This window comes from Micropterus dolomieu, linkage group LG22, assembly GCF_021292245.1.
Source record: "Micropterus dolomieu isolate WLL.071019.BEF.003 ecotype Adirondacks linkage group LG22, ASM2129224v1, whole genome shotgun sequence".
In the NCBI taxonomy this organism is placed as follows: Eukaryota; Metazoa; Chordata; class Actinopteri; order Centrarchiformes; family Centrarchidae; genus Micropterus; species Micropterus dolomieu.
Window position 1 is genome coordinate 16751034 of NC_060171.1, and position 17942 is coordinate 16768975.

Consider the following 17942-nt stretch of genomic DNA (forward strand, 5'->3'; position numbering starts at 1 on the left):
TGGCTGGTGGATGAGTGTGGGGAGGACTGGAGGAAGATGAATGGACTGATAGACAGATCACTGAACACAGCAAACAAAGACAGATGGGAGAGAGAGGTGGCGCGTGAAGAAAAATGCCTCAGTTGACAGCCGAGTACTGTCTGAGGCTGTCCACAATTAGCCTGATGAATAGACAGGAAGATACAGACACATGAATTCATACTTCAGATTTTGCTTCTTGCCTCTGTCTGTGCATGTATGTGTATATGCATGAATGTGCTTATTTTCACCACTTTATTGCACCTTGTGAATGTTAAACAAAAACATACTACAGCATCCATCTTTCATCACTTCACATCTCAAAAAAAAAACCCCAGTTATTCTGTTTTTTCCCCTTACAGTTAATAATGCATTCCAGTTTGCTAGCATCATCCACTGGCTCAGCCTGGCTATTCTCTCTGTGTTCTTCACTGAGGTGAGTCTCTACCTTCCCCTCGCTCAACACAAAAACATTCTCACTTACAGCTGATGCAGCAGCCTGTCCATTACTGCTATGTTGTGCAGTATGTGGGGCCAGTGATGTACACCGGCAGATTCTCATTAGAATACCAACACCACCGTGAAACGCCCCATACCCTCTCTGACAGCTTGATTAGTTCTGATTAGTGAAGGTGAACTTGAGTACAGCTCCATTAATAGTGTACTTACTTACTAATGGAAGTGACTATGAAATCACCCAACAAAGATCTACATCAGAATTCTGAAAGAACTTGTATAACTGCTGTTGTTAAAGCTGGCACAGTCGGTCCCTCCCGGGTTATTCGATTGATCCGCAGCACAAACACTTTTAAATGCAGATGGAGCTTTTCTGTGCTGCTAGTTTTAAATAATTTCAATGCTGCAGGTGTACTGTATTGATTCCCTACAGCCAGCCACATTTGTCTTATTCCATACACTTGACCACCCCACTGCTAACTTTTGTGTAGCTGGGGTTTTACTTATCAATAAAAGCAAGCCTTCAGTGATACATTTACGGAGCAGAAACAGTAGGCAGGTGGGTTTCTGCTCAAGTTCAACTTTGAATGTCTAGAATGAAAATGGGGGCTAGGGGATGACAGAAGAGGAACAGATACAAAGGGAGAGTTGTTTGCCCTCTGCAGCCCCTGCTGTACCAGCAGAAGAAGCTAAATGCAGTGTCTCTAATTGTTAGGATGAAATTCTATCATGCCATCTCTGATGTGAATGAATGTGAAGTCATTGATGAATTACTAGTGCATGGACAAAATAAATCTGAATCGCAACTGCAAATGCCATTTACTGGGACTGTCAGTCTGGTTTATTGTTGGGAAATGCTACCTAGTGTGCTCTGCCTGCATCATTCAGTCTCTCAGTTTAGCTTTTGTTTTCTACCATCTTACTATGTGTGTAACCTGGTCACTGTCGCTATCTCTGTCCCTCTGTCTGTATCAGACGGTGTTCCGGATCGTGGTGTTGGGGATATGGGATTACATAGAGAACAAAGTAGAGGTAAGCTCCCACAGGTCCCATTAGTCCTGTTACTCTGGACCCCTTTCACTGCAGTGTCATTCTCTCAATGTTATACCACTGTGGAAGCTACAGACATAACTGTAACTGTGTGTGTGTGTGTGTGTGTGTATTTTCTCAGGTGTTTGATGGAGCTGTCATCGTCCTCTCTCTGGCCCCCATGGTGGCCTCCACAGTGGCCAACGGCCCCAGCAGCCCCTGGGACGCTATCGGTCTCATCATCACACTGCGCATCTGGAGGGTCAAGAGGATCATCGATGGTGAGGCTGGGAGGAGCTGGGGGCTGATGTCCCATGCGTCCTGTCCTTTACTGTCAGGTCATAGAGATAGATACTGCAGTGTACTCTCTGCGGTATCAGCAACACAACCTTGAGGTTGTTTGCTCAGTTCTTTTTTTCATTATTTTTCACCAAGGGCAAAGGTAACACATCATCTGTCGTAATGACTTCTGGTTTGAAGGTCACACATCAGCTGCTACATGCTAATCACTTTATCATATAGGTGTATGCAGATCATGTTATTTATTCGGAATAATGCTTTTTTTAACTATGTTGCTCCCCCTTGTGGTGGTTGAACACAGTATAGTATGTGGTGAAAGCAGTGTGAGTGTGAGAGTGTGAGAGTGTGAGCAACGTTTGAACTTTGTCACCTCTTGCACTAACTGTAAAAGAGTTTGTTTTTAAAATATTAATATATAACACATTCCCACCACCACAAGCTAATGCCTAAAAGATTGCGATGAAGTGAGCACCTTTTCTGACACAACCTCAGCAAGAACTGAACAGCTTTGAAAGCTCATAAAGGCAAAGCATCGTTTGCTGTTATTTTGTCCACCTTGTGTTGAGTATGTGGGAGTATACCCCTTGTCAGGTGCTAGTGAATGTGGAGAACACGCAGGCTTCTATTTCAAGAAAACACTATTTACGAGATCCACATGGGAGAGGGATGAATGAATTAAGTCAATGTAGCGTTTAGTTGAAATTAAAATCAACAGTCACGATTTTAATTGTTTCTTTTGTACGAAAACTGACTATAATATGCCCTATTTCTTTAGCCTATGTGCTACAAGTGAAGGTGGAGATGGAGCTGGAGATCCAGCAGTATGAGAAGGCCAAGGCGGTGAGGGAGGAACAGCTTGACCGGCTCACACAGATCTGCCAGGAACAGGCAGTAAGTATGTCCTCTTGTCTGTCTCATGTGTCTTACCTTCTTACAGTCTACAGTTTGTAGCTGCATATAACCAGCAGAGGGCAGTAACGCACTATGCCAGAAAAATAAATAAATACTAACTTGATCTCATTTTATCACAAGATAACACTTTTACAGACATCTCATGGAAATCAGATAGCCAGCACAGTGCATTATCTCGAAACAATATATTGACTGCTTCACAATTTAAGATAGTTCTATTATTGTTTTTAAGTCGTATTACTCAGCTGAACCTAATAAGTGTAACTGTGAGTGCATCTACTGAGTGCTATATGTCTCAGATGTCAACCCAGAAGAGAAGAGTGTCTACTGTAAGTCTGAGAGCTATATTGCAACTATTACAGAGATTGGAAATGTGCAGTTTGGCACATGCACACTGTACTATGTGTTAACTGTGATGCAAGCAATGTAATTAATAAATGTAAAAATAAAAATAAAATACTTGGTGGATGGAATCTTAGCAAGTAGAATATACAGTATGTTGTTAGTGTTAAACAGTCTTAAAAAGTTCTCTGTATTTACTTTGAATGTCTAAAGGAATAGGATTTTCTCCTATTTTCCCATTTGTTCCTCTTTCCTTTCAGTTTGAAATCAGGCAGCTGAGGGCCCACCTGGCCCAGCAGGACCTGGATCTCGTAGCAGAGCGTGAAGCAGCCATGCAGATCCACCATATGTGGGGTAAACAGAGCAGTAGTTTCCAGGAGGTGGACGGATTGGCCCCTGGGGCCTCCGAGCATCATGGGCCAGCTAAAGCTAGAGAGCCAGGGGGGCCTGCAGGTAACCGCTTGCAACACCGTACTCTATTGTAGTACAGGCTATAAAAGACCTCTGTGCACTGGGGGAATCCAGGCTGTACTTTCTATGGTGCGTCATGTCCACACAAAGTGCATGGTTGAATGCAGAGACTTCCTCAGTGATTTCAGCCTTTCTAGACAAGAGATGGCTGAAATGAATGAGACGTTGGCTCATATTAGAAGGTTGAAGTTTAAAATTCTTTGGGGTTGTTGGGAAGATTAAATGAGATTCCTTCTCCTCATGCTAAGCAACAACACTGATCTGTCAGAAATAACATAATAGGCATCATTTTTCAAAAGAACATAACAGATGTAAGGAAGTCTTGTTTCAGAGACCTTTGTGGTTATTAAAAGTGACATTAGCACAACATCGCCATGCAAACCAGACACCTCTGCACATAGTAAACAACCCCTCACTCTGAAGCTCCAAGTTGGAGGGTAGGACAGTGTATTGATAGTGGACACCACACACACCGGCAAAGTGTTTGTGTCCTTTTCTCAAAAACATTAATCTCACAATCCACATCAAAATTCTGGTGCCACACCCAGATGGACTATAAACCTTTCACACAGTGACAGGTCATAACTTACAGGGCTTAAAGCAACAAAGCGCTGTCAGTGCAGGTGATGTCAGGGCTCAAACACTGAAGCTTTTCCTTTATCAAAGCTATAAATCATAGCGTGACCTGCCATGAATCTGAGCTACGGTGTTTCAAGTCAGACATCCCTTTAACTCGGGCTACTCCTCATATACTCATGTTGTATTGATCATCTGGAGATGGTCCCTGTCGCAGTTAAGGCTGAACAATGAGTGGCCCCTCTTGGGACATTCATAAAATTAATATATGAAACCCAAACATAAATATATATAAGCCATCCAACAGCCCTGTGGGACCTTGGATAGCACTTAAGAGAAACACTTTGACTGATTTAGGATCTGTGAACCACATCCACGCCAAGTGTGGCTCATTCAGCTAGTGCTAAAATAATTTGTTGATTGATCTATTAGTAGACCAACAAAAGTTATTTATCAAAAAAAAAAAGGAAAACATTTACTCATTTCACCTTCTGTAAAGATTTTCTGCTCTACATGATTGTAAAATGAATACCTTTTGGTTTTGGACTGTTGGTCAGACACATCAAGCAATTTGAGGACATCATCTTGGGCTTGATTCATTTAGGTATTTTTCACTAATGTTTTACATTTAATAGATCAAATGAATAACTAAATATGAAAATAACAATTGCATAAAAATATCATCCCTATATTTAGATACCATGAGCTTCTTACGTAACACTTTAAGTCCCCTTATTTAGCATTTATGATCAGTACAGAAACATGTAGTACATGGTTTACGACACACTATCCTGTAGTTGTGAGCCGATATAAGGACATTTTAAGTGTTTATTATACAGTATTTGTCAGCAATTAGTTTTTTCTTTCTTTTCCTTTGAAGACATTATTACAACTGTGATCATCATTCAACGCTTTATTATCATTCATTATCTGTTTATAGGCTACATCAACACTAATAGGAGCCCACAGGAGGTTATAGTTGTTAATAAACACATCTGCTTACAACTACATTTTTAAGTGTATTAAATAAATGGTAAATTCAAGGTAGTGTGTTAAAGCAGGCTACCTATGAATAACTTCTAAATACACTGTCTGAGAAAGTTTATTAAATGACATTTTTACCATCTTTAGATCACCATGGTCAAGATGACATGAACAACTACATAAGCCAGTACTACAGTGAGCCAAGCAGTGGTGAGTATCAAGTTCCTGCTTCACTGTTTTCTACAGCCCATGTAGCACCACAATATTTCAAGACCCTGCACATGATGTGTTGTTCTTGTAGATATGGGGATCCCAGATCCTGCACGGTACATCACCACAGCAGCCATAGACGTGCACCTGCCCAACAACCCCAGCCAGCTTCCCTCATCTTTGGTGAGTGCCGACGCAGTGACATCAAGCCGTTTGCAGCGCACTGGCAGCTCGGTCAGCGAAGCCTCCACCACCACAGTGTCCCGCACCAGCTTCAGCGCCCGCCACAGCATCAGCAGCCACACGCTGGGCTCCACCACGGACTGCAGCTCCACAGTGCGCGAGGCCTCCACTTCTACAGATTACAGCGACCAACGCTGCTACCCCCCACCCTACAGCAGCCCTCTAGCCCGGGGCACTCAGCCGCGAGGGAGTCCCAGCGCTGTGGTGCAGGAGCTGCTCTCCTCTCTGACCGAGGACTCTTGTCTCGCCCAAAAGGGCTTGGACCCTGTCAACCTTAAACCGCCCAGCCCGGCAGGTTCCACCAAAACCAGCCCAGAGCTGGAGCACAAGGTGAACATCTACAACAAGAGGAACCAGGAGAGCAGAGTTGGGCTGCACTCCAAGCCTCTCATCCACATGCAAGGCAACGAGCCTCTTCTAGAGGAGAAGTACAGGATGATGGAGCCAGTAGACGCCCCGGTCAACCGTCTGTCGGAGACATAAGCCTCTGCCTGAGACGTGGAACTTCACAGGACTCGATCTTCAAATCAACTGCAAAAATTAACACAAACTAAACTCTGGTGTTGTTGGGACTCACTGGCACACGAACTGTATGTCTGTCATCCTCTTCTTACTGTTGGGACTGTGGGGATGAACTTGACAGAGCAGCACAAAAACAGAGGGCATGGAAGACCGGAGGAGGCAGACTTGTTATCAGGCACCACTTATCAGGAATTGACACTCACAAAAACACCTTGAGTTTTATGACTAATTTTACCAAAACAAACCAGCAACAGGGCGCAAGCCCAAAATGTTCAGACAACTGGTCTGTGCGGGAATATCTGGCTTTTGAAATTGTTAGTTTTTCTTGATTGCTTAAACACATTTCTTGAAATTATGCCTCTTTTTCTCAAAAGTCTAAACACAAATCCACAACTTCTCAATTCTTAATCAACTTCTCAATCAATTTTGACTCTTTGTGTTCCCCCCACTGGGTAGTTGTGTACTAATTGAGCTCAACCTGTGCTGATTGAGTGAACAATATTGAATGTTAGTGCTTTCTCAATGACCACATGGTGTAGGCAAGGAGCAATGAAGGGATTTGTGTGTACAGTTTAGGGAAATAGGTGTGCGCTTTGAAAAATGGAGTTATGGTTTTGAAATTTTAGTTCAAAAGCCTGGTTATAATGTTTAAGCAATGGAGAAAAACTGTAAGCTGTGGTTTGATTTCTAGGAAGTGAAACCAGTGAGGGGGTGGTGCTGAGGGCTTAGCTCCTCTGATACACTTTGTAGGAACTGGAGATGCTAGACTGACCATGTATTGGAGGGCCACCAACTGGCACTACACAGCATGGATTTACCACAAGTGGAGGTGTATCAGCTATTTTGAATGTCATTCTAGTTTCTCCAAACTCACAAAGAACAGTCCTCTTTGATGGGACTGCTTCAGGGTCCATTGGATCAGTCTCAACGTCTTTCTAATCTTTCTCTTTCTATTTTAGCAACGTTAACATTTTTATCTAAATTCTATGAGTGGAAAGATTGTGGCAAACATTTGATGGATGATTCCAGTTTTTAACCAGGTGCCATGACTGAAATCTGACCAAACCCAGCAGAGTCAGTGTTTACTGAGATTTTGCAAACTGCAGCATGTCCTTAACGCACCGAATTAATTGAAAATCTTCCTGCACATGATATATTTGATATCATACAGGTCTAAAATATTACCTTTTTATGACTTTAATGTTCGGAAGCTGTGTAAATATGTCAAGATGGGTTTATCATATCACAGCCAAAAAAATATTGAGAGACTTGAAGTGGCGCTACAACAAAAGTTTCTAAAAGAAAATTATAGCATGAAACTTCAAGATTTGCCTCTTAAATATCAAAACTAACCCTGTTTATTGTACCGTCAACAGGCATTTCTATCACCATCAAGGAAAAAGGGCAATGCAAAATGAATCAAATAAACGGAAAACATGGTAAAATGAGAAGACTCGTTATTAGTTGTCAATTTAATACATTATTTTCCAAGAGCATCTCAACAAGTACAAATCCCCCAGGTTAACATGGAGACTTACAGTCAGCTACGTTAAAGTCAGAGACCTAGAGACATTTATTCCCAAAGATGCCCTTTACTGTACCAGAAAATTAAATACATGTTACAACCAGTCACTACTAGAGACATAAAACATCTCCCGAGGTAAGTACAACCTTGTTTCATTGTAATTTAATGCTTGTTCAGTATTTTAAAAAAAACAGCATTTCTTTCTAGATTGAGAGTGTTCTTGTGTTTCTAGTCAGAGAGAACATGCTGATCATGAAAATGATTTCTACGAGCAAACACTCACAGCTTCAGAAATGTGTTAAGGCATTGGCCATGGGTTCCTGTAGTCGCTCTCTGAACTCTTCTTACTGCGGTTTCCAGCTGTGCGATGGACGTTTGGTGGGATGTTGTTTCTCCTCACTTGCCCAGTGCCTCAGTCATCTCAGGAACAGCCTGAAGAGAAAACAGTGCTTAACACTTAAATATAATATTCTACTAACCTTTTACACTGACCAAGTGTATTTACTGCAGGAATTTAACTACATGTTTGCAATCACTCCAGTGTACTTTTCAATGAATCACATATTAACTTAAATCCAGTGCAGATTTTTTATTTAGTCAATTAGGTGAAGTTCAAGCCGTTTCTATTCTGCATTAATAACTGCTGAGACTACTCGAAATACAGTCCCCTATTGCAACGATAAGGCAAATTCCTTTGTTTTTGTTGTTCACTGAAGACATTTGGGTTTAAGATCAAAAGTAGTGAGCAAAAGTATTGGAACAAATAATCTTAAAGTAAATAACATTTAAAATTTGGTGGCATAATTCTTGCTTGCAATAACTGCCTCAAGCCTGCGACCCATCGACATTACCAAACTGTTGCATTCCTCATTTGCGATGCTATTCCAGGCTTTTACCGCAGCTTCTTTCGGTTCTTGTTTGTTTCGGGGTGTTTCTCCCTTCAGTCTCCTCTTAAGGAGGAGAAATGCATGCTCTATTGGTTAAGGTCAGGTGATTGACTTGGCCAGTCTAAAACCTTCCACTTTTTTCCCCTGATGAAGTCCTTTGTTTTGTTGGCAGTGTGCTTTGGGTCATTGTCCTGCTGCATGATAAACTTCCTCACGATTAGTTTCAATGCATTTCTCCGTAAATTGGCAGACAAAGTGTTTCTGTCCACTTATGAATTCATTCTGCTGCTACCATCATCAGTTACATCATCAATAAATATTAATGAGCCTGTTCCAGAAGCAGCCATGCACGCCCAAGCCATGACATTACCTCCACTATGCTTCGGATCATAAGCAGTTCCTTTCTTTCTCCACACTTTGGTAGAGATTAATCTTGGTCTCATCAGTCCATAATATTGTGTTGCAGAACTTTTGTGGCTCACCTCTGTACTTTACAAATTTCAATCTGGCCTTCTGATTCTTACTGCTGATGAGTGGTTTGCATCTTGTGGTGCGTCCTCTATATTTCTGCTCTCTGAGTCTTCTTCCAACAGTGGATTGTGATACCTTCACCCCTGCACTGTGGAGGTCGTTGGTGATGTCACTTACTGATGTTTTGGGGGGTTTTCTTCACAGCTCACACGATATTTCATCAACTACTGTTGTCTTCCTTGGCCAACCTGTTCGACGTCTGTTGCTCAGTACATCAGTAGTTTCTTTCTTTTTCAGGACGTTCCAAATTGTTGTGCTTGTTATGCCCAATGTTTGTCCAATGGCTCTGGTCAATTTTCCTTCTTTTCTCAGCTTGACAATGGCTTGCTTTTCTCCCATAGACAGCTCTCTGGTCTTCATGTTGGTTTATCCTCTTTAACAGGAAATGCAGTCTTTATAGGTTTGAACCAAGAATGAAAACTTACTAGTCATTCAGAGCTATTTAATGTTAGGACAATCAACCTAAAAGGCAACACCTCGAAACAAGAAACATCTGTCAGTCACATGTTCCAATAGTTTTGCTCACTTGAAAAATGGGTAGGTTCAAACAAAGGGTGGTATGTCTTGAGTTGTTTAACACATCTAGATGTGAATACCAGGAAATAAAAGTTGAAATTCTGAACTCTTGTCTCATACTCATCTTTTGATCTTAAACCCAAATGTCTTCAGTGAACAACAAAAACAAAGGAATTTACCTTACAGTTCCAATACTTTTGGAGGGGACTGTATTTCCAGATTGTACCTGTAGAGAGGGACGTTTGCCAGCACCTGTCCTTTTCATCCTCACCATCCTCCATATATTAAGATTTATGAGTTTATTACACAAACCATCATGCATGCCGGTGCTTACAGTATAAATGAGTACATTGACTTTCACCTGAGATTTATCAAGAGCGCAGCAGGCTGCAAACACACAAACATTTATCACAGCGTCTGTAAGGTTGATAAATGCAGCGCAAGATTCTACATGGGAGGAATCTCGCCCATAAATACACACACCGGTAATGCCAGTCGTGTAGTTTACAAGAAGACAAATTCAACAGCCTTGTATGGCAAGTGAGTACAAGATTATTCAAAATGGCTCTCCTTGTGAGTCGGGCAACTTCAGAACTAAATCATCAGTCACTGCCTGAGTTGGTCCGAGGTATCAATTGTCCATTTGGGGGAAAAGTAGGGAGCCCATCCATTTTAATCAGCTATCTGAGGAGTGATCACATGTAAGGTGATCCCACCCAGTAGGTCACAACTCTACTGCCACAAGCCATTATTACTAATCACATCTACAGAGTTTGTCAGGACACCTGCGCTGCTCGTGCACTACTGAAAGGCTAAATAAAACATGACCAACAGGACATGAAAATCTAACAAGCAGCACTGGACTCCAGTGTTAGTCATGCCAACACCCTTGGCTCACTATCCCAAAGTATCGGCTAGATACAAGAAAGCAACTAAGCTTGTAAAAGGCCTGGCAAGTAGATGCTGAATCCAAAACTGAAGCCACATTTCAAGTAACTACTGATCACTTCTGAGATGCCAATGGCTTTCTCTTTTAAACAGCAAGCTTGGCCACAACTCTCATCTGATTAATTCAAGAACTTAATAATTTAACAGTTGCACATTTCCATTAGGTGGAATAAGGCATCGTGCAAAATTTATCAGTGAGAAAGCAAATGTTATATTCTGACTGTCACTCTGGACTCTTAGTAAGTCCAGACAGAAGGTGGATGAGTGGTGTTTTTGTCTCACTGCTTGGCTGTTTCCTAATGTAAGATCGTAGTAACATTGCTACATCAAGCAGGCACTTACCTTGAAAAGATCAGCAACCAAGCCATAGTCAGCCACCAAGAAAATGGGAGCTTCTGGGTCCTTGTTGATAGCGACAATAGTCTGAATAAAAAAAAGAACATGTTTAGGGCCTGTACACAATAACATAATAAACAAACTGCCTAAAATGTTCATTGCATGTGTCTGTTACTTAGCCAATAGCACAGAAACAAAAATCAATGAATTACTCAAATTGGAATTTAGACCTAAATGCAAAATGTCACAAATTCTGACACGTCTGTGACCAAACTTAAGAGAGCTTCTTGATATCATCAGTTGTCATATAATCTACACTGCAGGTGAAACATTTTGTTCAGTTTAATATATGGAGAAAAAACTGGTAAAAGAAAATGCACAGAAAACAAAACACTAAAATGGTTTCATACAGTCACTGTACCTTGCTATCTTTCATTCCAGCCAGGTGCTGAATAGCTCCAGAGATACCTACAGCAATGTACAACTCCTGTGGAAATGAACAGAAGAAAACCAGACAGATGTTACCTGCTTTAGACATGAAGTGTAATCTCAGACCTTTAGAAAAGGCACACCTCAGAACTATGGTACAGCACAGCTGACTGGTGATATAATGGCCACGGTAATCTATTAGAGGCTGCTGGGGCAAGTGTGCAAAGGGTCAGCCATCTGCACAACTCCCCAAACCTGCTGGTAAAACCATCTCTGCCTCTCAGTTTATTGCACAGCCATATTAATATTTTAGTGCTTGTTGCAGCTGATTTCTCAGAGGAGCAGAGCATTAACATGTGAACACAATAGTGTCTCATAACGGCAGAAAATACATTAAGCAAGCAACCTTTTACATTAACTAGGAAGGTTGCCATTCTTGCATTATCAGTTTATGAAGCATAACTTGTCCCCAGGAGATTATGAAAATCCTATGGACAGTCCAAGAAAGGTGCTTTCGGCAATTCCAACTGAATCTCTAACCACTGTTCAAAGACTTGACTCAGATGTTTACCCTACATTGTGTGATGATAAATTGTACTTCAATCAGCAGAAAAGAGATAATTTTACATGCATACACGTAAATAACGTGTACTACTTTTGTAATACAATAAACATTTTTAGATTGGGAGGGGGAAAAACAAACCAGATTGAAATTATATTTAATCAACTTAGCCAAATTCAACAAGCTTGTCATAACATTTGGAAAATCCAATTTGGACAGTCTGGCCTGGCCTGAGGCTCTGACCAGACATCCACTGCACTCTGCTTTAATGGATGAGCTAAATCATTTAGGGAACTAAATGTGCCATCAAGTACATTTTGCAGGGCCTAATGTGTGGATAATCACAGCTGTGGTAACCCGGACGGATCACATAATGGGAAGTTAACCTTTTTAAAAGGGCAGAGCAGCTACCCTGATCATACTGGATTGCTGGCATGCTGTGTAAAGGCAAACAGGCATTTGTCAAAAGCAGCAGATTTGTCCACTCTGACACTGCAACTGAGTTTGTGTTCCCTGTCTTAAAACATGTTTGTGAATGTAACTGTTCACATTTTGCAATTTGAAAATGTTCCATTGGTTTTTTCTTGATTTGCTATACAAGGTGAAATTAAACCAAATAACCAAAGAAAAGGAATAACTTACCGGTGCTACAATCTTGCCCGTCTGTCCAACCTGCATGTCATTAGGGACATATCCAGCATCCACTGCAGCTCTGGATGCACCAACTAGAAAAAGAATATTATGCTATTAAAACTCTACTGTGTAAATACAAATGAGTGTCCAGGTGATTAATCACACAAAATGATAATCCCTTTCTACCTGCAGCATTCATCTTGTCAGCAAGGTCATAAAGCAGCTTGAAGTTATCTCCACTCTTCAGGCCCCTTCCTAGGAAAAGAAAACATCATTAGTTTGCTTCGACGTAAATTTTTCAAAATGCTACTCTACCGCAACAAGCACTACAAACGAGAAAGTGGTTTTGCAACTGAATGGTGACATTGCCTTGGCCATAAATTGTGATTCAGAACACAAAAATATTTCACACCTCCTGACACCACAACTTTAGCGCTGGTCAGCTCTGGACGGTCGCTCTTTGTCAGACTCTGTTCCAGCCACTCAGAAACTCCAGCGGGAGAAGAAGCAGCAACTACAGGAAACAGATGAGAGGATCACAAATGACAAAGAGGAACAGTGTGTTAAAAATAGATTGGTAATGATAAACAAACATTTGTAGAGGTATACTATATATATTTTAACTGTATCTGTACTATAAAAACAACATCCGTGAACCAGTTGCAGTGGCTGCAAGGTATTTGGGGCAATTGTCGTCAAAATTACATCAAAAAAGTGCTTTCTTTTTGCTGCCGACAGGCTCAGACGATTCATCGATTAATTAAATTACTAAATTGCATCAACGCAAATTCTTTGCATCGAGGCTTCGTTTAATCCATATAACTATATAGGGCACTGTTTCGCATGGACATTTATTACTGTTGCACATTGCCTGTGTGAACAAGACGTGATTATGATGCCGCTGTTTGCAAAGTGGAGGAAGAGAGAGAACATAACGAGGGACGAAGAAGAAAGTGTCCAAAGAATGGGATTATTTCAAGCTAAAAGAAAACAACTCTGTAATGTTACAGTCCGTCCACCGTATAACTAAACTTATATTGCCTAACACACACAACAAACTCCTTGCCCTCGTTTTCACCGGCAGATCTTGCAACAACTCGCCTCTCACGAGATTCACAGTGAGAATCATCCTTGAGCGAGACTTCAGTTTCCTGTTAACAAAACGTTTCACCAGGAGTCACTCATAGGGATCTATTCCATGATCTTGTTAGTCACCTTATATAACAGTCTGAGCCTGTCGGTGGCAAAAAGAAGCACTTTTTGTGGACGTAATTTTGACGGGCACTATTTCCTCAAAGGAATAAGTTGCAGCCGGCTAAAGCGAGCACAGATTCCAAAACCTTTTGTACCTACTACTCATTTCGACACCAAAATATGTGAAAGTAGGGCCCAGGTTTAAAAATACCAAAATTATCCTAAGCACACACTATATCAGAGTTCTCTGGATAAATATGGGACTACCTTACCATCTTCCGATGTAGCACTTCCTCCCTCTGTTGGAGCTGCCTCAAATGATGTCCCTCTGACCGTGAAGACCTTGATCGCCTCATTACATTTCACAGTGCTAAGAGCATTTCCTGTGGAATCAAAATAATATTAACATGCAATATTTAAAAAGCACTAAGAAATCTGTTGAAAAAAAACTGAGGAGTATTTAAGTTACATCTGTGTCACATGCAGGCTGGGCCAAATCCAAATAACATGATTTAACAATTCTTCAGAAGAATTTTTTGAGAAGATTAAAAAAAACAACTTACTTCTTTACCATAATAAGAGGGCTTACCAGCATAAATAGTTCTGACAAAAGTGTCTGGAGACTTGATCTCAATAACTTCTGAAACTGGAGCAACATCCAGCTTGGCAGCCACTCTGGGCAGCAGGTTCTACAGAACAGAATGGTGAATAAGCAAGGAAACATGCACTGATCAAACTTCAAGATTCAAGAGGAGAGAGAGGGTTTGTTGACTAAAACACTGACAAGAGAAAGAGTATTGTGAATTGTCAGATATTTTTTAAAATTAAGATTTCTGAAGCAGGAACATCTGACTTTTCAGAACAGATGTGTATGTGGTAGAATAGAAAAAATATACAAATGAAAATTAAACAGCAGATGTGGAAGACGTACTCTTTTTTGTATTTAAGTAAAAGTAGCAATACCAAAGTGTAAAAATACATGTCAACAGTCTGCATTCAAAGTTTTATTTAAGTAAAAGCACAAAGTATCAAAAGTAAAATGACTCACTATGCAGAATGGTCCATTTTAGAATAATACTGGATCATAATTATTGATGCACAAATGTGTATGCATCACTTTAATGTTGAAGCTGCTAATGATGGAGCTAATTTCAACTACTTTATGTACTTTATCTGCTGGGTAGCTTGTGAAATTTTATCTTAATCTATGATATTACATCCTAATTTATTTGTTGATGAAATTCTGTATTATTAAACTGAATGTGCAAAGTAACTAAAGTTATCAAATGCATGTAGTAAAATAAGTAAAAGTATATAGCACAAAATGGAAATACACAAATAAAGTACAAGTACATTAAAACTGTACTTAGGTACAGCACTTTAGTAAATGTACTTTGTAATTTTTCCACCACTTTTAAACAGGTACTGCTCTTGCCCATGCCTTACCTTTCCGAAGGCAGATGCACCAGCACAGATATGGGTGAAATTAAATTGTTTTTGTGTTTCCAGGATAAGTGGAGTCAACTCCTCTGAGGAAAGGAGGAAAATAGAATCAGAAAGCCGTAACAAAATCAGCTAGGTAGAAGCCTGTCTATGACGGCAACTGTGCCAGGTCTAGTCATCTTACACACATGAGCAGGGCACCTTATCATCCATCCAGCTGTCAATAGGTGGAACTGTACAAATATGAAGCAGTTTATTGCTAAATACAACAACAGTCATGTTTAATATATCTGCTCTGTGAGAGAAAGTGAAACAATTAGCATCAAGTTTCCTTAGTGTTACATACCTGGCAGGGATCCTTTGTAAGAATCATGTTGGGCAACCAGAACCTTCTTCACACCTTGTACTTTACTGATTTGTTCAACAACCTAAGAAGACAGAAACTATATTATGTACCTAGATTTACTTATGGCACCATATACATCTTCAAAATGCACTGTATTACATTCTTTATCCTATGTTTTTGCTTATCTGTATGTTAATTCAGTATGGCAATGACAAAATAACATCTAAATTATATCAAACATACAACATTTTTGTCGATCCCTTAAGCAGATCAATCTAAAAAGTTTTGCTTACCTTTGCGCAGTTTGTTCCAGCAACCAGACAAGACACCTCTCCACCCAGCTTACTGGCGGCAGTGATGGCATTGAGTGTAATAGGGGTCAGCTTGTCATTGTTATGCTCTGCAACCACCAAGGTGCTTTGAAACCTTTGGAAGACACCAGTCTGATGGAGAAGATGTCAACATCTCAGTATACAAAGCACTCACGCATCAATGAAACCAAAGATCTGCTGGTGTTTCCTTTTAAACAGCCCATCCTTTTTGAGATAGTTTAGATGCACACTCAAGGTTAATTGTATGAAAAAAATGAAGACTAGAGCTGACCAATCACTATTTACCACTGGAAACTGTTTTAAGATAAAACATTTTGATTAACTAATAAATTAATACAAACAATAAAAACTAATTACTCGATTTCTAAGCTGTCATTTCAGTTGGATGTTTGATTCTTCAAGTTGTAATCAAGGATGCACAGGACACTTGTGTGCATTGTAATATTACTCAGTTCTAGGAAGGAATTGGTTTTAGGGCTACTAATGTCCTCATTGATTCCCGAATGAATGACCACTGCATGCCCACTTAAAACTTTTTTTCTTGTTACAGCCAGCTGTCAGTTTTCACAGACATTAAAAGCCGATGTATCATGTGAAATACCAGCCTTACTTTGTCTGTACCTGTAGATGTTCTTACACAAGATAATATTGGAAGTGTACACGTAGGTTAGTGGGCAAACAATCTATAGTGCAAATTCTGAAACAGCTGCTTCAGCCTCTGTCAAAGTAAAACAGCAGCCTCATCTGGACGGGACTGACCACTAAAGGTTTATAAAGGTCATTCACATAAAGTCAAAACAATAGAGAAAACACAATACCACAAGTTACTTACTAGCCTAATATATGGCGTTACTGCTGCACGTTTCATATGAGATTTGATAACACTTCGGTAACACCTGCTGCCTCACTGACAGTTTCGTAAGTAAGCTGTTGTTTAATGTTAGGACGAGGTTTCATAACCGCTAGGCTAGCTATGCTAACACGAGCTAACACTAGCTCAAAAACAAAAGTTGTTAACTTATATTTTGGCTAATGTTATATCATGATGTATATATATGTATATAACGAATAAGTCAACGCTGTCACACGCAATGTCAAACTAGTACTACCACGGCTTGCCAGACTACCCGCACGACTTGCATTAGCTTTGCGTTTGAATTAGCTAGACAGCTAAGTTACCCGCTGTTGCAAAAAAAAACAAAACAAGTCAGCTAACTGACGTGCTTTATGTTCTTTGTGTGCTATAACAGATCAACACGATGTCCGTGTATGTTGTTAAGTTATAACTGTCAGACTTGTCTTACCAAATGTTTCAGACTTGTTTTATTAAAGGCTCTGTTCATCTTGGACCCTTCTGGCTGCTTGCTCTTCAGCGCTGCAGGAACAAAACTGTGCCAAAGGTTATCTGACGTTGTCGAGGAGTTCTCGCGAGATAGACCGATCAACTAACTTCCGGTCATCTCTATCTCTCTCTCTCTCTCTCTCTCTCTCTCTCTCCGACGTTCAATTATCTTGCAATCTACCCATCTAACAATTGCAAAAAGAGTTAATATTAGTTAATAAAGAGTGGGTTGGTAGGTTGATGCGTTATGATAAGTTAAACACATGGGTACATATTGTAGCTTTACGATTCATGGATTCCTAACACATCATAACTTAGCCTATCCAAGGCAATGAGTGAAATTGTGTTACATTTCTCTCTCAAAAACAAGATAAAGTAGGACAACACTTAAGCTCCGCTTTGGAAAGACCAGCATTCTCATGCCCTTCAGCCTATTTTCATAATTATGGTGTCACTGTCTCAAATGGTTTTAGCAATCTGAGTAATTAAGCCAGAAACAACCAGGTTATAGCTGAAAGATGTTATTACAATTCATAAATATTATTAGATATTGGTACACATATAGTTACAAATATGTGAAAAATTCAATAGGCTATGTGAAATCAAAGTTTCCTTGTCACATTTTGTCTGAGTAGAAAAAAGTATAGCTTATATATTTTCAATTTAGAATGACTGCCTACCTCAAAGTGTAAAGCCCGCATCACAATGTGTGCTGTAGAGCATTTTACCAAATCAGATATTTAATAGGCAAAAGACTCTTTCTCGATCATTTATATTTGAGAAATTATGTGAAGCATGAAAGATTTTCTTGTCTGTTGGATATATTGTGAATTTGATTTAATAGCACTTTTGTGT

The 17942-nt window shown here is 40.1% G+C and overlaps 2 protein-coding genes across 2 annotated transcripts in view; one reads left to right on the forward strand and one right to left on the reverse strand.

The window, feature by feature from the left end:
- Positions 1-8023, forward strand: part of tmem266 (transmembrane protein 266) — a 36029-nt gene extending 28006 nt beyond the window's left edge. The window contains exons 4-10 of the mRNA XM_046037091.1: positions 381-454; positions 1450-1506; positions 1646-1784; positions 2579-2694; positions 3318-3510; positions 5236-5298; positions 5390-8023. Of these exons, the coding sequence (XP_045893047.1) occupies positions 381-454; positions 1450-1506; positions 1646-1784; positions 2579-2694; positions 3318-3510; positions 5236-5298; positions 5390-6024 (1277 nt within the window). The 3' untranslated portion in view covers positions 6025-8023. The remainder of the gene's footprint in view (positions 1-380; positions 455-1449; positions 1507-1645; positions 1785-2578; positions 2695-3317; positions 3511-5235; positions 5299-5389) is intronic.
- On the reverse strand, positions 7504-17171 carry etfa (electron transfer flavoprotein subunit alpha). Its single transcript, XM_046038343.1, has 12 exons — positions 17050-17171; positions 15707-15856; positions 15414-15495; positions 15071-15153; positions 14214-14313; positions 13897-14007; positions 12843-12944; positions 12617-12685; positions 12440-12522; positions 11228-11293; positions 10813-10893; positions 7504-8020 (listed from the first exon to the last, which is right to left on the reverse strand). Exons 1-12 carry the CDS (start codon positions 17086-17088, stop codon positions 7985-7987), a joined length of 1002 nt encoding a protein of 333 aa, XP_045894299.1. The 5' UTR covers positions 17089-17171; the 3' UTR covers positions 7504-7984.
- Between the last annotated feature and the right edge of the window lie 771 nt (positions 17172-17942).

What these genes read in the sequence shown, in the direction of transcription:
- etfa (XM_046038343.1), bottom strand. Translation starts at nt 17,088, where the DNA reads ATGAACAGAGCCTTTAATAAAACAAGTCTGAAACATTTG. An exon ending in GTGCATCTGCCTTCGGAAAG is followed by an intron (nt 14,314 to 15,070) that starts GTAAGGCATGGG and finishes TCTGTTCTGTAG; the next exon opens with AACCTGCTGCCCAGAGTGGC. An exon ending in CGGGCAAGATTGTAGCACCG is followed by an intron (nt 11,294 to 12,439) that starts GTAAGTTATTCC and finishes TCATTTCCACAG; the next exon opens with GAGTTGTACATTGCTGTAGG.